The following is a 21515-nucleotide window of genomic DNA, read 5'->3' on the forward strand; positions in this document are numbered from 1 at the left end:
TAAAAAAAAAAAAAAAACACAGTTTAGGTATAGGGTTTTTGTAAGATGGTTCTTTTTAAACCACGTAGAAAAAACATTTCAATGAAAAACTCAAAAATTAACTAATAAAATTAGTGTGACCACTCATAATACGAATCACCCCGTATATTATAATGTATTATAACTTATGAGGTTATAAACCTACTATACAAACACGTCGGAATAAATCACACGAAATATAACACTTAACGCTCGGCGACCGACGCACATACTTCATGTACGGGTGAGCAGAGGGACACTTTCTTATGTTCCCTTAACCACCCCACCACAAATGGTAGTCCGTGCAGGAATTGTACATTTATGCAGGACACATGCGCGTCAAATGTCAATTAAAACTAGGGAGTTAAGAAACACCCACAAACCATAATATGTATAAATGACGTACACTAACAGAAATATACAAAATTAGTAGTTTATAAGTACAGTGTATATTGCACAACTGTATAAAAAACAAGTAAAGAATGATATATTGATACACCGCGTATGCTGACTCCCATTTTTTTCCTTTAATAAATAATAACGAATTTATTCAAATTATAATTTTTGAAAGTTAATTTAAAAACCATATTTTAACCTAACCTAACTCATTTTAATTTAAATTTGGATACTTACATAACATTTTTCATCAAAATCATCTTATGTGAATATAAAAAGATTCTCATTTGAAGAAATTAAATTACTCTAGGTATTGCTATGCTATTGCCATATGATACTCCTTAAATGGTATACAAAATTTAATTATCTAAAAATTAAGTCATTATGTATAGGTACTTAAAAACCCAGAACCTAAAATATTGATTAAATTGATTATTAAATTAAAAAATAGAGGTTAGCACTGAGAATGTTTAGTTAATCGCCGCGTACATAATAGGTATATAGGAGATGTTCCTGCAGTTTTCCGTAAAAAATCGACTTTTCCGTTTACCGCTAATATGTCAATATAATAATAATAATAACAACCACAATAATTAATAATATTTCCATTTTCTACCACAATTAATTTTAATTACGAGTTAAATATTAGAATTTGGTAACCCCCTAATTATACCTAAAACATAAAGAATGCATTGGCTGTCTCAATAAAATTTTATCAAGTAAATTGAGTTATAAAATACTTAGATTGTACTTTACAAGAATTTAAATTAATATCAATTAATAATTAGTAAGTATGTATGTAAAAATCAAAAATGAATTGGTCAAAAAACATAAATTAGTAAAAATGTTTTGAAAATAATAGATATTATCAATTTTCTGTTCATTATATACCGAGGTTCTAAAATATAAGATTTCGGAACAGCTTTCATTTGGGCAAATAACCCAAAATAACATATTGTTTAGGTGAATATTTACATATAATTTGGGCGTGCTTATATATATCCGTTAGGTGAAATTTATATGAACTTATTCGTTAATTTATAAATTTTCCCTAACGACCAGTTAAGTTAAACCAGATAAATTTTAAAGTTAATATTTTAGGATCAAAATCAGCTTTAACTATAAATTATAATTATTAAAGGAATTTTACTATCAAAAATGTTTCTTAGAACATCTAATCCCAATTACTAATGATATACCTACATATGTTCAGAGTATTACAATATTTAAGAACAAGATAGTCAAATTTATTTTTTTTCGACAAAAATTAACAAACAGTGATACAAATAACCCGTAATACTGAATTATAAAACTGTAGGTACTAATAGAAAAGTAAATTACTTAAAGAAATACAATTATATTATTATAAATTTATAAAGTATCAAAGCTGAAAGTCTCCTTACAGAATTTTTTTACATACCTACTATATGATTATTGATTAATCATAAAATTCAGACTTAATTTATTCATTGCTTAATAATGAAATACACTCGACTCCAACTACACAACAGTACGAGTAAGTTCCTGGTTTTTGTCAATTGCTGTGACAAGGGATATTTAGATGAAAATAAATAAGTAACTATATTAAAACACAACATAGAAGTATAATGAATAAGGAAAATAGTATTCAAATTTTTCACTTTGAATGTATATCAGCTATGTGCCATATTAAAAAAAAAATGCAGAAATACATATCACTAAGTAACATATACGTATTATTTATAGCCTAATTAAATAATAATTGAATGTAATATTTATTATTAGACTTATATTTTGATGACATATATTGTTGTTTATTAAAACTTATACAACAAAAATAAATTACATTTTTCTGACTTTATTATATTGGTAACTAATAACAATGATATTAAGTAACTTATTTATAAAATAAATAATTTATAATAATTAACTAAAGCTAACATTATCACATTTTATTTTATATTTACGGGTTAAGTTAATTAGATTACAGTATAATACAGAATATGTTCGTGGGTATAATAACTTGGTTTCTTTTAAAAGATTTCAATCATTACTTATACAATAAAAAATAGGAATTATTAAACAATACAATACAAATGTTTTGATTTTCAAAATATATATCATAATAATATTATTAGTTATATATTACTTAGGTACTTATTGGTATAGGAAAAAAATAATAATAGAATTAATAATTATAGATACAAAATAAATAATTCATATAATAACACACATCCATTATTTTGGTGTTAAGATATTAAGTAGGTGGGTAAATATAATATTTTATTCTTATAATTATTTATTTAATTAAATTTTAAATATTAGTCATATTTTTTTTATAATTAGTAGTTGGTATTGTACTTTTTGTAATAGGATGTATGGCATAAACAACCACAGAACACGAAACAATACATACAGCTGCTGCAGTCTGCAAAGTAATTGGATATCCAAGAAATACCCACGATAATACAGCAATAAGGACTAGTTCAATTGCTGTGGCAAAAACTTTTATGATTGAATTTAAGCTGTGTAGCAGTAAACTAGTTACAACACCATACATAGCACTATTTATCACAATAAACATGACCTAAAAAATAATGGCAATTGTTTTAATTAATTAATAAAAAGAACAAAGAACAATAAATAATAATGTAATAAATTTCATACCATATAGTTTTTAAAAATGTCTGTTTCTGAAACACTGCTTTTGTTTTCATTATGTTTAAATGTTATCCACAATAATAAATTACAAATTATTGAATCAGTATACATATATATGTTTTGCAAATAGACATTTACATTTATACCCTGACCTTTTTTAAGTAAATATTCATTGTAGACACCAGCTAAACACGAGCAAAGTATTTGAGTCAACATCAACAATATACTTATGAAAAAACTATAAGACTGTTGTTGGATATTGCCCTCCATTTTTAACTCTTTTATAATACATCCAATAGTCAAAAGGACTAAAGATAACCATTGAATTTTGCTGAGATCTTTTTTAAACAAACACTGATATACGACACCAGTGAGTATAACCCTTAGTTGAAGAAGAATAAAATATGTAGTTGGGTCAAATATTGATAGGTTCACAAATGCCAAATTATTATAAAGGCAGTAGAGAAATGCTGGCACCATGTAAAGAACGAGTACTGATAATAAAAATCCAAATATATATATATAAGTATAAAGTATACATATAAAATGTAAACATTTTGTTAATAAAGATCAATAAGTACTGACCTGTATAGTTTTGTCTAGTCTGATCGATAATACTTCTTAAAGGATTGCTGAAAAAACAAAATATACAATCATTAAAATTTGGGATGAATGATAATAAAATTAATACTTAATATCTATTGTTATACCTAGATGATATTGTTTTTATTTAATCTATACCGTAAAAATAAAAACAAATTCCATTAGCATCAGCAGCACAAATAGATCATTTGGAAGGGGATGATATGGATATTTCATAATTGTTACAACTTATATAGGTTAAACAAACCAACATTTATACCTTATAATTTATAAAAGTCCATGTATTATGTTTTTTATTTTTTATTTTTCTAACCAATCAACATGGTAAATAAAAAAATAAAAGATTTGGAGGGATGATATAACACCTATATCATCTCCTAGTTACGCTATTAATCAGCATATTACATGGATATGTATTTTTATATTATTATTTATTGAAGTTTAAATTGTATTTACCTAAACTATATTTATTTTGAACTTGTAAATGTAAAATATTAAGACTGTGTTAATAATTTAAAATTAACATAATTATTTTTAATTTTTAACTAAATAATATTGGTTTTATTATATCATTTCACAATTAATGCTAAAAATATTGTTTTTAAACAAGTTGTATATCAGTAGCATGTATCAAAATATCAGATATAAATTAACAGTAATATAAAATATTAGTCCACCCTAAATTAAAATATAGTATTTTTAAGTAAATAAAAATGTTTACAAAATTCAATAATTTATTACTTTATATTAATTTAATGTAACTCGAGTTTGTTTAGGATTTTATTATTGGATACAATTAAAAATCAAACCCAATAGTGTTTTATAAGTACTTTATTTTTACAAAGAATATAGATTTATACAATATACCTATTAATATAAATTGCAATGAATAAGACTAAAATTTGTAAAAATATAAATTAAGTTTGGAGAGCTATTAATAATATTAACCTATTATTATTTTATCTTGGTAAGTAAATATAAATAATATTATACTATAGATATTTTAAAAACTTTACTTACTCTTTACAAAACAAAAAAAAGGATATAACTAGTTTTGTGACTTCAGTTAAAATAATTACTGAGACAATATTATAGTTGTAAATGCCTTTTTCTTGTGATAATTTTACTAACAATCCTGCAAAAGAAAAATAATTTTAATATATTCAAATAAAATATTATACCTACTTAGTGTTTATATCAAAGGAAAAATATTGACTTAGTAATATCCATGCATGTCCTAACTGTTAATGGCCCCAAGGCCTAGGAAAGCATATTTTTTGGTTATTTTTAATGAGTTATAAAAAAAATATATCTATATAGTTGTATAATAATATTTAAATAAAAATAAACATTTAAACTAATTTCTAATAAATAGTAAGTTATAAATCATTTTTTATATAATGTAAATTATATTGTGTAAAGTTATGAAAAAATTTATTGAAAATTTTCATGGAGAATGTGAATAGCACTCCACGCAGTGCATTTGTACAACATCCATGCATGGTTTTAAAACATTTTTTCATAACAAAAAGCATTTCCTATACTCTCACCAATATCAATATATTTGTTTTTCATACATAAAAACAATTACATAATATAAATTCATCTATTAACTATCATTAATTGAGTTTATCATAAGGCAACAGAATGAGAAAAAAAAATTATTAATAGTAATTGAGTTTTTAATTTTTACCATGATTCATCGATAGTGCTATGTACAAGACAAATACGATAAACGATGTTTTAGTGGGAAACAAACTAGCCCAATTATTGGATTTCCACATAGTTAATGACGAGATTGCTAACATTATTAAGTTAATATAATATTATACTATTCCGCATTGAACGTGAATTGAACGAAACGTAGGAGTGAAAAATATATAAAATACGATTTATACATAAAAAAATACGAAAATATTAATACTTAATAATTACATTTAATTAAATAATAAGTATACTTAATCATTAATCAATGATGACTACATTTTTCAAAATTAATAAAAAAATAAATCGTTGATACTGTTGATAGATACTTGATACAGGCGTAATGTTAACATAGAATAAATATTCTGTGATGTTAATATACACTAGAGATAACAATACCGGAAATATCGTTGACAAAACGATAACGCATTAACGTGTTTAATCTGTTCTGAGTGTTCTGACTTCTGAGTATATTGAAATGAAATCATAATTTTATTATGAATTTGTACTGATTAATGTTTATAGGTCAACGATTGCAATATAGGTATTAGCCATTTGGTAATAATAAAGTAATATTTATATTTTAAGGTTTTTATTAAGTACCAAAGTGAATACATAAAGTATAGACTATATACTATTATAATATGTATGTATATATATTTATGATATATCACCTTGTTGACTTGTTAAGTACCTGCTTATTTAAACCACTCAATTTCAAATAAGCGTTTTATTACTTATATTTAATCATTTTTGTGTTTAGGGAAATAATTAGTTGCAGTTTTTAAAGATTTACAAATTCTTTAAATACGATTACTATGAATGGTAAAATGTGTAAAGACTTATGTAAATATGTTGAAGTACTTGGGAGGAATTGTACAAAAGTCAAAAGAATGGTTATTTTGAGGATACCGTCAGAAATAGGGTTATATATGGAATGTATGAATGGATGGAGAGGAAAGAACGCAAGGTAGTTTGGATGGCAGGATGATGTTAAGATTAAAAGGTAGATTATGTGAAGCAATTTTGAAGCCAGTTATGTTATAAGGATCGGAATGTTTAACAGTGGATGATATAACAGAAAGTAAGTGTAACAGAGATCAGAATGCTATGGTGGGATTTATAAGTGAAGATTTAAAAATGTATTCATTTACTGGTAGAATAGGAGTAGTATCAATTGTAGAAAAAATGAGGGGGGAAATAAGTTGAGATGATTTGATCATATTGTGAGGAAAGGTGACTGGGGACAATGAGAATAGCTATGGAAATAAATGTAAAAGGAAAGAGAGGAAGAGGAAAACCGAAGAAAAGATGGATAGATAGAAGCAAAAAATAAATATAAGCACTTAAATTTCTTAAATTATTTATTAAAGTATAAACATTAGTTTTTAAAAAAAATAAAAAACAATTCATAATATTATTCACAATCATTATCAGAAATAGGTTGATAATTCCTTCTTTTTAAACATTTTGTTTTAGCAGTTATATTATTTACTTCATGACTTATGACATTTATATCGGCATCTACAATTTTTTCAGTAATATTTAATAAAATATTTGAAATATTTAAGTATTTTATAACATTTACCTTGAAATTGGTGAACATCTTCATCAGATTTTTCTATAGATGTATTTGACATTGTGGTGCTTGAGCAATTATTCAAAAATGAATTTTCGTCAATATTTGAATATGTACTATCGTTTTTTGGTTCAGGTAATACAAATGGGGACATTGGTAATTTTTCTGAAGACTTATCTTCTATTTCATCTTCATTATTTGAACACACAGTAGAGTTTACAAATGATGAAAATGTAGAATCCATTTCATTTTCGTTTTCAGTTAAGTTAGAACGAGACCATTGTCCTAGTAACAAAGCAAGAGGGTCATCAATACATAATTTCTCACAAAAAATAGCTGTCTGTGGGTTTGTCTTAGAATTATAATTTTCAAGAGGAATAAAATTGTTTGGGATTCTCAAGTCATGAGAAAACATGTTAAGAACCTCTGTCATTTCCTCTTCAGTTGGGGTAAAATCACACCTAAATATAAATTAATAATTTATTGTAAATACAATAATAGCAGTATAATTGATACAAAGTTGAATGCATTTAAATAATTTATATAAAAACCTTTCTGAAGCAGTAGGTCCTGGTAAATAATACATGTTACTATTGGTATTTAACAAATGATTGGTAAGATGCAAAATTGAAAGCCATTCAAGGTCATACATTAAATTAATTGATTTAGAATTATCATGAGGAACATCTAAAATCTGTAAAAATCTTTTTTTCGGCAAACACTTGTCAAGTGACAAGAATTTAGTACATCTTTTTTCCATTTTTTCCTGTAAATATATAAATTAAATAATATTATTAGGTAACAATAAACAATAATACACAATCATGCATATAATACATTTACTAATCCTACATCATTCTTTTATCTAGTATTAAATACAAAGATTTATTAATTTACATTAAATAATAGTCCAATCATTAAAACTCATATTTGTTTCAGAGTAATGAGAGTTTATAATATACAACACATTTTTAGATAGATATCAAAACTAGTTACATTATCATCTGTTGTATGGTTTACTATGGCAGCAAATTTACAATGAAGATGAGCAGAAAACCAGTATTTTGGTTTTAATTCATCCAACAGTTCTCTTGCAGGTTTACTACCCAATTTGCCTTCTTTGATATCTGTTCTGAAACAATGAAAGTAAATGTAAATTGATGTTTTTTTTTTTATCAATCAGGATTAAAACGTATTTTATTAAACATTGTGCTTACTTCAAAAAAAGGTTTGTATTTAAGTAATTGTTTTAAATTGCCATGATTTTCTATTCCTTGAGGCCAATCGTGTGATAACATTATATCAATTGGTTTTTTTAGCTATAAAGATTGAATAAAAATATTTATTTAAAAAAATTTTGAAGCATATCAAATTTAACTCAATTTAGAAATAAATATTAAGTTGTTTATATTTACTTGTTTTAATCGAAATACTTCCAATTGTCGAATGTGATATATACTTCTTTTTGTTTGTTCAGTGTATGGTTGTTTTTCATATCTACCTCGCATATAATCATTTGATTTATAAATACCAGATAATCCTCCAATCCGAATACCACCAATATTAATTACACCAGCTAAACCCATATAGTATATATTCGGTGCTGCCCAACCACCATAACTTAATTCTTGTAAATGATTGGAAGCCTCATGATTTCCACCAATAAATATGGTTAAAACTGGTGCCACTAATTCTCCGGTATAATATCTATATAAAAAATAATTTCTTTTATTTTGAAAATATTAATTTAATTTTAATGCTAACTTGTGGAAAGTACACATTAGTCTGTACTTAGGTGGAACTGCCATTGTTAATAGATCTTCATTATTTCGTGTTGCTTGAAAATCTCCACAGCATATTAGCAAATCTATTTTTATGTTGTCACGTTTTTCAATTAAGTCTATTGTATTATAGATTTGCTGAAGCTCACCATGAGCACAGCCTTCAATGGCAATTTTCATTATATGTTTTTTAATAATATCTATAATCCAATAAATTATCAAGACACATTTAAATTATAAAATAATAATATAAATAGTGAAACATACTAACAACAACTCACTTCCAAAGCTTAAAAAGTATTTGTATTTTCAATAAAATATTTTAGTCAAAGAGTATCACTTATTTAAAATTCTAGCTTCTTAGTCTTTATTCTTAGACCATAACATTAATGTATAGAATATAGATTATATAATTTAACTTACTATTTTAAATTTTAAAATTTTAGTTCTAAAGTCTTATGATAAATGATAGTGATAAACAGTGTGTAACACTTAATAAATCTTAAATCCTAAATCGTGGTTCAAATTATTGTATAGAGATAAATCATATTATATTTATGGTAATCACGAAAATATATTTGATAAGGAAAAAAAAATACTGATATTGTCACATTGATGATAACTGATAGTAAAAACTAAAAAGTTGGTCTTTCACTCGTGTAAGACTAAAGACTAAAGAGTATAGATAGGAGTTGAATGATTATTTCTTTACTATAGTTAACTAATTTTTCAAAATTCTCAAGGAAGAGACTGACAATCGATGTAGGTTAATCCTAACCTTTCAGTTATTTATACATAAATAGTTTTCTAATATTATTAAGACATTAAGATGTGTACTATTTTATAATTGTTATATATTTTTCAGAATGAATTTTTTAAGCAATTTATTCCAAAAAGCTACAATAATAAACAGAACTTCTCAAGTATTATCAGTGTTACATACACCATCAGTTAATGGATTATCTATAGTCCCTTCTAGAGGATTTAAAGTTTTTGGAAAAGTAAGAAAGCGTTGTAAGGATTGTTATTTTGTTACCAGGGATCAACGATTATACAATTTATGCAAAACTTTTCAAAAACATAAGCAAATGAGTATCAGACATCCAGACAAGGCTTACTATATACTTACAGGTGTACAGCAAAAAAAATACAGGGAATGGTGATGGAATTAATCTTAAAATAATATAGTTAAAGAAATTCAACTTTTTAAATTGTTTTATGATAACATGTATTCTCTAAATTTATGTAGTTTAAGTTAATAGTTGTTTCTTGTATAAACTAAAATGTAAGTAAATATATGAAATATATAAAACTTATTTTATTGTATTTAAATCCAGTACAAAAATTATATATTTACATAATTGCCTATATTGGGTGTTAAAATTTGAATTTTTTTTAAAATATTTAAAATTCAAGTTTTTTTTGTTATACTAGATTGTCACTTTTTTTAATTCTGAATAACTAAGCTCAATAATTTTATTGTTGAATTTTCTTTTTTTTAAAGAAATGCAATTAAATAGATTAGTTTAAAAAAATTACGCTTGATATGAATTTAATTTTTAAAACGCGAAATGCCTATCAACAAAATAATTAAATGTCTCCTAGCACTTCACTAATAAAACTTAAAAGGTATAAAATATTCTCTAAGGCATTGTATAGGCTTTTATTGATATATATTTTTTAAAGTTTTAAAATTTTACTTAGTTATAAATCATTTAAAGTTAAAACATCAATAAAAACCATGATGCTCTAATGTTTTTACCTTTAATTTAATAATAGTATATATGTATTATTTTAAATTTAGTGGCATTTATTCGTTCAACGTGTAAATTGTGAACTCTACAATTAATTTAAGATAAATTAGTTGATAAATTGATTGTTTCAGATAATAAACCACTTAAGATTTTTTGGCGAGCATTAAATTGATGACTTGCCAGAAATGAAATATTAAGTTGGTTGGCAATAGGCTTTTAGTTATTTTCAATATGTCCCTGTGGGATACATTTAGAGAAAACCAATTTTCGAAACATTTACATTGGATTCTTATTAACTGATTTGAGTCTCCAGAGTTATGCCAGTCTAGACATCTAATCTATTTTCCGAAATTTGATGTACTAATTTACAACACAAATAATACAATACTTTAAAGATCTTTTAAAGTTGTAATTCTTTGAAAAATCACAAAGCCTACAACATTTTATAACTTCCTGTATAAGGTTACAATGTGCGGATAGGTTAAGGTTATGGTTTATTGTGAATAAAAAGCCAAGATCTTTAATCATTAATAATATCATATTTCTGATGTAAAGGGAAGCATTATAAGGCCAGTGAACAGCAACAAGAGAGGTGCAACAGTTTATCTCATCATTTTGTATTTGAAAAATATATAAATTCAAGAAGTAGGTCAAACTGTTTGAAGTTCGAAAAAATCAAACTGAATTGAACTCAAACCAAACATTTGAAATTCTATAACTAATTTAAACTACAAAAAACTTGAACCAAAAATTTTACCGGTGTTTATTGTTAAATGTTAAATACATTTTTATTTTATTAATTGTCTATATGACTATATACTATATACTCTTCAACCCTTATCTATACTAGTTTTTTTTTTGTTTGGAGAGTTAAATGTTCATTCTAATTGCATTATATACTGTGTGTTATATGTATTAGATAATGTGCATTAATTCACTTTTCATTAAGTTTATTTGGAAGTTATCTGCATATAAATACATGGCTTATAACCATTTATCAAGTGTGATTAAAATGTTCAATTTTACATTAAAAGGTTTTGTTCACAACCATACTCTGAAATTTAACCCACTTCTAATTAATAAATTGATAAAATAGTATATTATTTTAATATATTACACAGATCATCAAATGGGCGGTCCATAGATAAATTTTATTCAATTTGCAGGCAAGAAATTTATTTTTTATACAAGTTAAATTAGGTCTTAATTTTTTTTCATTGGATAAACATGATGTACAATAAACTTGGATGGTCCCCAAAAATTAATAAATATTAACTAGTGATTTTTGGTGCACTATGTTCAGGGTGGCCAACAGGTTAATCACGATTCTCTTTTGTCTTTTCTTGGATTTTTTCAGAAAACAAATAATAAAAGTGTAACTCGCATGCAAATAAAATATATTTTGTTTGCTGAAAATCTTCTATTTTTTTTTTTTTTTTGGCTCATCACAACAACCACCTAGGAAAGTTCAGACTGTTCAGAGGTCGATCACAAATTTATTAAAGTTGACCACCCCTGCATTTTATTGCCTATAGTAAGATTTATGATTTCTATATTATGAATGTTGAAGGAGAAGAACGAAGAATCATAATAGTATGATTGTAAAGATCCAAACTCCAGGTTTGATTCAAGTCTTCACACGTCAGTTGCTTACCCATATTGTCAATTATTAATGCTATGCTTAAATATACCTGCCGAAGAAATCGACCGTCAAAGGTATAGATAACTATTAAGCATTAATAAGAGTTCTGTTTAGTGTTCATTGCATACCTTGTTTTTGTCATCGGAAGAACTACTTAATAATTAAAAACCCAGACAGTTCTTGGGAACATCTCAACATCTGATATTAATATTCTATAGATCTTATCACATCATAAGATTATTAGTTATTTAAGATACTATTATCTATGTTAATACTGTATAATATTTTTATCAATGGTTTATATGTATATATATTATTTATGTATTTGACACACTGAATATTTTACAATTTTTTGTTTTTGAGGTTATCGTTCATAAATCTTGATATAATACTTTCAACTTACTATAGTTCATAGTTAGTAGTTATTATTAATTATTATTATTATTTTTTTTTTCATAAAATATATCTTAATTATTGTACATTTTTTATTTTATGAATACACATAAAACTGGAATACTAACAGTACTATTATTATTTATTAAAGTAGCTTATACTTAACTAGTTGTTTTATAACAAACGAAATGCCTCCCAAAACAAAAGCACAGGGAACTAGTAAAAAAGCTGATGCTAAGAAAAAAGAACGAGTTATCGAAGTAAGTTGTTAAATTTTATAATTATCCATATTAACTATTACAATTAGCACACATTTATAAAAAAATCTATGGTATTTATTAAAATCTTATTAATCATTCTTACTTGGTTTAAAGGATAAAACTTTTGGCTTAAAAAATAAAAAAGGAGCCAAACAACAAAGATTCATTCAACAAGTCGAGAAACAAGTTAAATCTGGTGGAATAGCAGCGCGTAAAACAGATGACAAGAAAAAGGATGATAAAACTAAAGATGAATTAGGATTGATTTTTAAACCAGTTCAAAAAGTTGAAAAAGGTATAACTTTAGGTTTAGTTGAAACATTACTTTTAAGTTCTTAAAAATTCATCCCTTTTTACCAACTTAAATTGGTTTTTCTCAGTTTAACGGTTTTTTTTAATTTTTAAGTTTTTATTAAATAATTTTCTTTTTTATAAAATTTGAAAATTCAATGAAAGGTTCCATATAAGTAGTTGATACTGAAACCAAAAAGAACTTAAACAAGTTTTTTTTTTATATTAGAAGTTACAAAACAAAAAATAATTATTTAAGTAATTTTCTTGTAGTTAAAAATTTTATTTTGGGAACTTGATACTTTTACATTTATTAATATATTTTAATTCAAAATTACATTTTAAAAACATTTAGATACATTTTATGAAATTGCCTATTTATACTAAAAATCTTTTCATAATTTTCTATTTAATTTAATATTGGCTCTAAAAATAACTATTATTCATGATATTATAATAATTAAAATATTGGTAATATTATAAATGCAGTATTTTCAACAAAAATTAATTTAACCTGCTATATTACTAATAGCATTATTAAAAAAACATTATTAAATATACTTGGTAATATAAGCTGATAAATCATCTTCCCTCAGTATCATTTTTTATGTGCAATTCTTTATCATTGAATTCAAATTTAGCACAGTGATTTACTGAATGGTGAGATATCTATAACACGCGGAATAGTTACCTACTTTCCCCCTTTTTAGAAATGTTTCCATAATTAATCTAAACTTTGTGTATAGTCTGTTTATTAAAAAACTTGTCAAGTAATTGATTAACATAATCATTATAAATTTCATTCTGAATTTTATTTTAATGATACACTCCCTTGTATGTACCATGTAAAGCAATAGTGGACTATATTGTCTATATAAGTCTCTAGAATATTAATAAACATGTCTTTGATTCTTGGATATATAAAATTTTCCCATATTTTAATTTACCAAATTCATTTTTTACTGGTACCTCCTCTCAGATTTCATATTTAAAATTAACTTCAACACCATCTATGTAAAGTTGGTATAAAACTAGAATCATATTTTGTCAGAATCTCTTATTTAATTGGAAAAATATTATGTATTATTTGCTATTTATTAATAAACAATGATTATATTTTATAATAAATTAGGTGCTGATCCAAAATCCATCCTATGTGCTTTTTACAAACAAGGTCAATGTGCTAAAGGATCAAAATGTAAATTTTCTCACGACTTGGCTACTGAAAAGAAAGCTGAAAAAAGAAGTATGTATGTAGATTTACGAGATGGTGAAGAAAACGATACTATGGAAAACTGGGATGAAGATAAGCTCAAAGAAGTTGTAAACAAAAAACACGGAGAAACTGATAAAAAACATCCAACAACTGATATCGTTAGTAACTTAGACATTTTCATATTATTTTAAACCTACAGTTTAATGCAATATATTTTCTGATTTAGATTTGCATGTTTTTTTTGGAAGCTGTTGAAAAAAGTAAATATGGTTGGTTTTGGTCATGTCCAAATGGTACCTCTTGTATTTATAGACATGCATTACCACCTGGATTTGTTCTTAAAAAGGTTGGTTTTTTGTGTTGAATATGGAATACAATTTTTAAATATTATGATATCTATTTAACATTTTTATCCCCTTTATAATTTATCAAATATATTTAGGACAAGAAAAAAGATGATAAGAAGGATGAAATTCAATTAGAAGATTTAATAGAAAGAGAACGAGCTGCATTGAATTCTGTTAAATTTACTAGAGTAACCTTAGAAAGCTTTTTAGCTTGGAAAAAACGTAAAGTTAGAGAAAAGAAAGATGCAATTATTAAAGATGAAGAAAAGAAACGAACAGACTATAAAGCTGGAAGACAAATTGGGGTTTGTAATTTGTTTTTTTTTTTTTTTTAATGATTTTAATTAAATATATAATTTATAATTCTTTAGCTTTCTGGTCGTGAAATGTTTTCATTTAATCCTGAAATGGCAATTGGTGATTCAATGGATGATGGTGAAGAAGCATTTGATGCTTATACACGTGATGAAGATGAAGAAGTTGATGGAAATGTAAAAGTAAGTTTTAAATTTAATAGATATAATATTGAATATTGTAGCAATCACTGAAAAAACCTACCAAATTTTTTTTTAGTACTTCTCTGACTTAAATCATAAAATATTTTTATATTAATTGTGTAGAAATAATTTTGATTTGATAGGTTTTAGATAATTTTCTGGTGCTTTTTTCATTTCTCCTATACTAGGGGGTTATTTTTTTATTTACCTTAAAGCAACTTTCAATTAAAAGTAAATAAAAACAATATATAGAGCTTTACAGTAGCATAGTTATTATTTCATACTTACATATAAGTAAATAATGACTAATAATGATTTCTTGACTATTTAAAATACATTTTAAATTTTTATGAGAAATGTATTTACTTAAAAGTTAAAACTATAAATACAATATAGCAATAACCCAATAACATACTAATATAATATTATGATATTAAATTTCTCATATTCTACAATATACTCACCCTTTTTCCACAAATAGATTATATACTTATCTATTAAGATTCAAGACATATAGAAATATAGAATTTTTATTTAAAAGTCTTTGATAATTTGATGGCAAGGTGTTATCAAACAAGTACCAATTTTTGGAAATACTTCTAACTTAATTTTTTACTGTGTTTCTGTTAGATAAAATTTAGAATATTTTATTTGATGCATATAAATATTATTTATTTTAATTATGTAATTTATAATTTTTATAGGTTAGAGAAATTCAATTAGAAACATTAGAAATGGAAGCAAGTGAAGTAGATGATACTGGTACCCGATTACCCCAGGATCGGTTTAATAATTCTGATATAGCTACAATCCCGATCAATGAAAACCTTTTTGTGGATGAAGATCTTGATGATCTGGATGATGAATTAAATGAAATGAATTTAGATGATGATACAACAAATTAGATTAAAAAAAAAAAAACCTTGCTTTAACAAATAATTATTTTTAATAAGAGCTCTTAAAACATTTCCTCCTTGTTATTAATTTAAAAAAAAAAGTATACATGTTTATGACTTTAAATTTTCCATAGTCTCACAAATTTGAAGTGCTGATTCTATACAACCATTAAATGTTGATTTGGTGAAACTATCTCCACCAGCTAAAATTGGAATGGATTCATTTAGTATAACACATCCAGGGCTGTTACTATAAGGAGTTGTAACTTGTGAATATAACCATTTATGAACATTGGATGATTCTGGTAATGGCCATTCTGGAAATAATTTGTTTACTTCATCATTTAACATTTGAAACATACTCTCTGTGGTTTCTTTTATGTGTTTTTGTCCAAATTCCTTGGTTGTATGAAAAACTACACAATCTGGTGAAGTATGTTGTTCACGTTTTCTATTTTCTATAGAAACATATCTGAATGTTTCATTATCTAAAAATTGTACGTCCCATTCTGTTTCTAATACAGGTTTTTGATAAAACATATTGTATGTAAAACGTGTACTATAAACAACTTTTTCTAGTTCAGAGCGAACTGTTTGAGACATTGGACAATCCATTTGAAGAATTTGTGGTACTGGTGCTGTTATCACTATTATGTCAAATGACTCTTCACTTCCACAAATACATGTCACTTTACCTGTAGAAGTAATTGCGCTAACTCTCCTTTCAAATTTAGTACAATCTATATTAGCATAATTCAAAAAATATTTCACTAATGAGTTTGCACCTGATGGCGCAATAAAGTGTTGTGTTTGGTGTGAGTCTGATAATCCTTCGATTTTGCAATTCATAGGTGTTAATGTTTTTGAAGAAATTAATGGTTCGTATATAATAGAATATTTTGACAATGTTGATGCATCCGTGCTAATGAATTGAGCACCAAGGTCGACAAATGTACCATTGGGGCCACGGCGAACTGAAGTGCGGCCACCTGGGCCTCTGGCTTTGTCCCATAGTGTCAAATGAATATTTGGTATACGGGTACGTAACAAGTATGCAGTTATTGTAGAAGTTAGTCCACAGCCAATTAAAAGCACTTTCATTATATTAAATATTTGAAAATAATATATTTAATACAGTAATAAGTTAAGGTACCTGGAATGGTATGAAAATTGAAAATAAAATATTTTATATTATGTACTGTAATATGTTACCTAATAAGTAATAACTATTATGTTTATGTATTCAATAATTTTTGCGCTTTATCAGTGAACACTATACGAAGTTAATGAGTGATAACACTGATAACACACAATAAAATTATTTATTGTTGAGGGAGATGAATCAGCTGATGGCTTTTCTATGATTGATAATTTCTATCACAATTCACAATCAAAAATTAGATAAAATATGAATATCATTCTATTTTTAATTTTAGTTTATGCAACTATGATTTAAATGATTATTAATTATTATAGTTACATACTTACAAATGTTTTACAATGGACGAAACGGAACTTTAAATAGCACTGTCTTTTGATAATATATAACTATACAAATTACAAGTAAACATTCTGCTTAAAAATAATTTTTCATAACTACATAAAAATCAAACATTCAGTGGCGCCGAGTCATATAAATTTAAGTGAAGCAAAATCAAAATATTTACACACTCACCCACCACTAAGGAAATTATCTACCTCTAATAAGTAATAAGTTGAGTTATTTACTTAATTATTTAGTTTAGGTATTATGTAATGTAAAAACAAAAACACATACAAATAAAACCACCCTCCCTCTTTATTACATGAAGTGATCGCTTCAGTTGATGCATAGGTTTGGCATCACTATAAACATTATTTATTACCTATTTAATATTTTCAAATAAAGAATATCTTAAAAGCTTTTATATTGAATAATTAGATAATTCATTAAATAAATAATATAAAAATATTTTAGATTTTAAGTTGAGCAATGAATATATTGATAAAATGATTTTTATTATTTTTGCATCTACCATCACTTTATGGGACAGTAAAAATGATTCAATTTCAACTTTGGTAGTTGTTCCTGATTTCTAATAGTAAATTTTGATATAAATTGTGTTAAAAATTTCTAATAAATACTTTGAAAAAAAGAATACGAAAAATCTTATCTAAATTTATGCTTAGAATCAGTTTTTGGTAGAACCAATTTTATTTTTTAGCAGCTTAGATAACTCGAAAACGAATTACTGCGAATAATTTTATTTTTCACTGAAGATTTGTGTTAACATTTCTTAAACATAATAACAATTTTTAAATATTTACAGTTTTGAGCTATTAATAGACATTTAAAATTAAAATAATCTTTTTTTATATATTTCGTTAAAAAATGTTTGCCTTTCAAAAAGCTTGTCAATTTAATACAAGATTCTCATAAGTTGTTTTTATAGCTATTTAAGAAAATTAAAATTACATAGGTACAATATTTTTATAAGCATTTATAGTTAAAATTTCAACAAAATCATGAAAATGTACAAATTATTTTTTAGTTAACAATTTATAAATATCCAATTAGCAATTTTAAATTCTAAGCGGATTAATAAATGTATTGATTTTACAATGATGTGTATTTTTTATTATTATGTGTATCGTGTATGAAAATATAATAGAATCAAAATACGATAAGTAGTTGAAGAAAAGCTTCGATTTTTAATTTTGAAGGAGGTGTCCGATAAAAAATTGAATTTTGTTAATACTTCAGAGAGATTAAAATTTCCTTTATTTTTCAAAATGAGAAAACAAATTATTGAATTCACATTAAACGCAGTTATACATTCATAAAAATTAAAAATTATCCGTTTACAGACACCTACTGTAGGTATAATAAATGTAATGTATAGCAGAACAATACCCACAGTCGTATCTCACTTATTCGTGTTTTTTACATTTTTTCTCAGAACATGTGATTCATGGTAGTCGGTAGGTACCTAATATGAAAGTGTTTTAAATAATTAGTTTTGTTTGTGTTATTTATAATTATTTAAAATATTCTACTATTTCAATTTGGTTTATATAATAATACTAAATTATAATGTACTTATTTACAACTAAATTTTAATTAGAGATAAAGGCTTGAATATAGGCAGTTAATTCTAAGTTCCTTTGGTTTTTCAGAAATATTAAAAATATCAAAAATACATATAGGTAGATAAGCAGGTATTTATAATTTTCTTTATAAAGATTAAGGTTAATTTTTTATGAAATTAGTTTAATTTCAGACCATGAAGAAGATTTCTAAGAATTATAACAGACTTAAGATTTTTAATAATTAAATATTGATGGGAATTTAAGCATATCATTAAGATAGCTAAAAAATGTTTGTTAGATATAACTTACATTATATTATATGGAAGCGACGTATTGAGGCCATGGCGGAGAAGCAGAGGTTGGCGTTTGGCAGAATGGTGGTGGCGATTCTCTGGTGGAAGGAGGATGCGGAGCGGTCCAGACAGGCGCGATTAATATATGGTGGTTGAGTTTGTGGGCTGAAGGCCAAATACCTAGGGTGGTTAGAGACCCCCACGTATGTATATATAGTATGTATCGCTATGTTGTTGTAATTGTTTGTTATGGTGAATAAACGATACGGGTTCGGGAGGGCAGTATTGTGCTTAACAGTTCCCACCCGTTCCCGGTTTCAAGAAGGAAAAAAAAAAAAAAAAAAGTAGGTATCTATAAAACTGGACAATGTTGTTAATATATTATTACTTACCTACCTCTGAATATATTAAATTTTAATATACCTACTCTAGTCTTAATTCAGAGATTAATAGATAGAAAGTATTTGATTTTATGAATGTTTGATATTACTTAGTAGCATTCCAAATGACCTATGGCAAATTTGTATGTCATATTGTCGTAAACCTAAATTAATATTAATAATGATTAAATATTTATTTAGGATTAGCTACGTATTGAACGAATGGACTTGAATTAAACTTTGAATTTTAATTTAGTAAGAATTAAGCGTTAGAAAAACTGTCTATAGAGTTATATTAATTTTAAAATCGACGAAATAACATAGGCGCCCCTACTATACTTAAATATATTTTTATTTTGTTCATAAACACAAGTTACTACCTGCCTATTAATTTAATGGCGTTATCCCTCTTTTAATATGTCAAAAATTTGTAGAATAAATTATATGATTTTATACATTACTTATAGCCTATATTGTAAATTACTTTATATTAAGTTATGGAGGGGTTAAAGGTAAAAATACAAATTTAATTTTAGATTGTTAGTAGTCTGCCCACGTTAAGCCCACATATGCCTCAATGGTTATTACAGTATTGCCTCTTATGACATATCGTACATAAATATAATACATAATGTAGACATGTGGGTTGTTATTTATTTTTTTTTTAGTAAATCCTACAATATACTTGAACAAAGCTGATTTTGTTAATAAACATTTTGTTGAAATAATAAATAATAATAAATAACACATTTTTCTAGTAACAAAATTACTGTAATTAATTTTGATCACATTTCACATTTTTCATGGATCAACAAGAAGAAAAAATTCAAACATGTAATGGTGCAGCTTCTAAGTATGTAGAAAGGTTATAAATTTACTACTGATATTAAAAACAAAATGTTTTTATTGTTTAAATTTTGTGATTTGTTAGTCACTTGTTGAGTAATGTACACGTGTCTTATGGTCATTCTTCTCAGAAGAATCAAAAACCAGTAATTATTGACAAACGCGCGATTAAACATTATGGCCGCAGGATGAAATTAAATTGCAGGCATGGGTATAATATTTTAATTCTTCAAAATGGAACAGTATCCAGTTCCGATGATGACATCGATAGTCATTGTATAATGGAATTCACATCAATATCTCCTGGTCATGTTCGTATTAAAGGAGTTGAAGCAAATTTGTTTTTAGCTATGAATAAAGATGGACTTCTTTACGGAGAGGTGGGAATTAATTTAAGTAGTTTTTTTAAATGTTTAATTGATATTTCCAATTTAGGCTGATCCTAACAACAATTCAACTATTTTCATTGAACAACCCGAAGGTCCTTACAGTGCATACCTATCTTTGAAATATCAACGAAAAAAATGGTATGTAGCTATAAAAAAAAATGGTAAAATTAAATTAGGCCCGACCACTAAAAGAGGACAACATGCTACACATTTTTTAACAATTATTGTATAATATGATATTACATTCTTTGTTTTTAAATACAATTGTATTGTTTAATAGTTGAATAAAATAATATATCAATGTATTTAACTAATTTTATTTATATTTTTCTCTAACTGGACATATTATATACATTATTCAATATTATTTATACTTATTTTTTTTTTTTAAATTCATAACATTTACTTTTAAGTAAAAGTGTATTTTATTTAGCATACAATACAATTATTTTATTATTCATTTCACATTTTTATATTAAGAAAACAATATCAAAGAATATTTCTTTTTATTGTGAAACTAA

At 25.2% G+C, this 21515-nt stretch overlaps 5 protein-coding genes across 6 annotated transcripts; 2 read left to right on the plus strand and 3 right to left on the minus strand.

The window, feature by feature from the left end:
- Positions 1-2550: 2550 nt before the first annotated feature.
- On the minus strand, positions 2551-5603 carry LOC112595825 (UDP-galactose transporter senju). Its single transcript, XM_025341197.1, has 5 exons — positions 5351-5603; positions 4678-4792; positions 3640-3686; positions 3061-3548; positions 2551-2980 (listed from the first exon to the last, which is right to left on the minus strand). Exons 1-5 carry the CDS (start codon positions 5463-5465, stop codon positions 2708-2710), a joined length of 1038 nt encoding a protein of 345 aa, XP_025196982.1. The 5' UTR covers positions 5466-5603; the 3' UTR covers positions 2551-2707.
- Positions 5604-6751: 1148 nt separating this feature from the next.
- On the minus strand, positions 6752-9150 carry LOC112595813 (lariat debranching enzyme). Of its 2 annotated transcripts, none has more exons than XM_025341185.1 (8): positions 9003-9150; positions 8705-8921; positions 8356-8647; positions 8159-8259; positions 7937-8072; positions 7492-7706; positions 6950-7401; positions 6752-6885 (listed from the first exon to the last, which is right to left on the minus strand). In XM_025341185.1, the coding sequence occupies exons 2-8, from the start codon at positions 8899-8901 to the stop codon at positions 6779-6781; spliced, it is 1500 nt and encodes a 499-aa protein (XP_025196970.1). In that variant the 5' UTR covers positions 8902-8921; positions 9003-9150; the 3' UTR covers positions 6752-6778. The 2 variants fall into 2 exon arrangements, with proteins under 2 accessions (XP_025196970.1, XP_025196960.1); XM_025341175.1 differs by having other exon boundaries at positions 8993-9150.
- Positions 9151-12531: 3381 nt separating this feature from the next.
- On the plus strand, positions 12532-16091 carry LOC112601000 (zinc finger CCCH domain-containing protein 15 homolog). Its single transcript, XM_025348399.1, has 7 exons — positions 12532-12770; positions 12885-13065; positions 14194-14435; positions 14504-14623; positions 14720-14929; positions 14996-15121; positions 15826-16091. The coding sequence occupies exons 1-7, from the start codon at positions 12699-12701 to the stop codon at positions 16024-16026; spliced, it is 1152 nt and encodes a 383-aa protein (XP_025204184.1). The 5' UTR covers positions 12532-12698; the 3' UTR covers positions 16027-16091.
- Positions 16092-16128: 37 nt separating this feature from the next.
- On the minus strand, positions 16129-17118 carry LOC112600224 (renalase-like). Its single transcript, XM_025347403.1, has one exon. It carries the CDS (start codon positions 17116-17118, stop codon positions 16129-16131), a length of 990 nt encoding a protein of 329 aa, XP_025203188.1.
- Positions 17119-17629: 511 nt separating this feature from the next.
- Positions 17630-21274, plus strand: LOC112601010 (fibroblast growth factor 1-like). Its single transcript, XM_025348407.1, has 5 exons — positions 17630-17731; positions 19385-19595; positions 20518-20612; positions 20691-20985; positions 21041-21274. Exons 3-5 carry the CDS (start codon positions 20563-20565, stop codon positions 21224-21226), a joined length of 531 nt encoding a protein of 176 aa, XP_025204192.1. The 5' UTR covers positions 17630-17731; positions 19385-19595; positions 20518-20562; the 3' UTR covers positions 21227-21274.
- The last annotated feature ends 241 nt before the right edge of the window (positions 21275-21515 follow it).

Source organism: Melanaphis sacchari, unplaced genomic scaffold (assembly GCF_002803265.2).
Source record: "Melanaphis sacchari strain LSU unplaced genomic scaffold, SCAv2.0 Contig0_pilon_pilon, whole genome shotgun sequence".
Lineage (NCBI taxonomy): Eukaryota > Metazoa > Arthropoda > Insecta > Hemiptera > Aphididae > Melanaphis > Melanaphis sacchari.

Coding starts and splice junctions, on each gene's coding strand:
- LOC112595825 (XM_025341197.1), bottom strand. CDS start 5,465: ATGTTAGCAATCTCGTCATTAACTATGTGGAAATCCAATAATTGGGCT. Junction 3,687..4,677: donor TTTTTTTTGTTTTGTAAAGA/GTAAGTAAAGTT, acceptor TTGTTTTTTCAG/CAATCCTTTAAGAAGTATTA. Junction 2,981..3,060: donor ACATTTTTAAAAACTATATG/GTATGAAATTTA, acceptor ATTATTTTTTAG/GTCATGTTTATTGTGATAAA.
- LOC112595813 (XM_025341185.1), bottom strand. CDS start 8,901: ATGAAAATTGCCATTGAAGGCTGTGCTCATGGTGAGCTTCAGCAAATC. Junction 8,260..8,355: donor AAGTATTTCGATTAAAACAA/GTAAATATAAAC, acceptor CAATCTTTATAG/CTAAAAAAACCAATTGATAT. Junction 8,073..8,158: donor AAATACAAACCTTTTTTTGA/AGTAAGCACAAT, acceptor TCATTGTTTCAG/AACAGATATCAAAGAAGGCA.
- LOC112601000 (XM_025348399.1), top strand. CDS start 12,699: ATGCCTCCCAAAACAAAAGCACAGGGAACTAGTAAAAAAGCTGATGCT. Junction 12,771..12,884: donor AAAAAGAACGAGTTATCGAA/GTAAGTTGTTAA, acceptor CTTGGTTTAAAG/GATAAAACTTTTGGCTTAAA. Junction 14,436..14,503: donor AACATCCAACAACTGATATC/GTTAGTAACTTA, acceptor TTTCTGATTTAG/ATTTGCATGTTTTTTTTGGA.
- LOC112600224 (XM_025347403.1), bottom strand. CDS start 17,118: ATGAAAGTGCTTTTAATTGGCTGTGGACTAACTTCTACAATAACTGCA.
- LOC112601010 (XM_025348407.1), top strand. CDS start 20,563: ATGGATCAACAAGAAGAAAAAATTCAAACATGTAATGGTGCAGCTTCT. Junction 20,613..20,690: donor TGTAATGGTGCAGCTTCTAA/GTATGTAGAAAG, acceptor GTGATTTGTTAG/TCACTTGTTGAGTAATGTAC. Junction 20,986..21,040: donor ATGGACTTCTTTACGGAGAG/GTGGGAATTAAT, acceptor TTTCCAATTTAG/GCTGATCCTAACAACAATTC.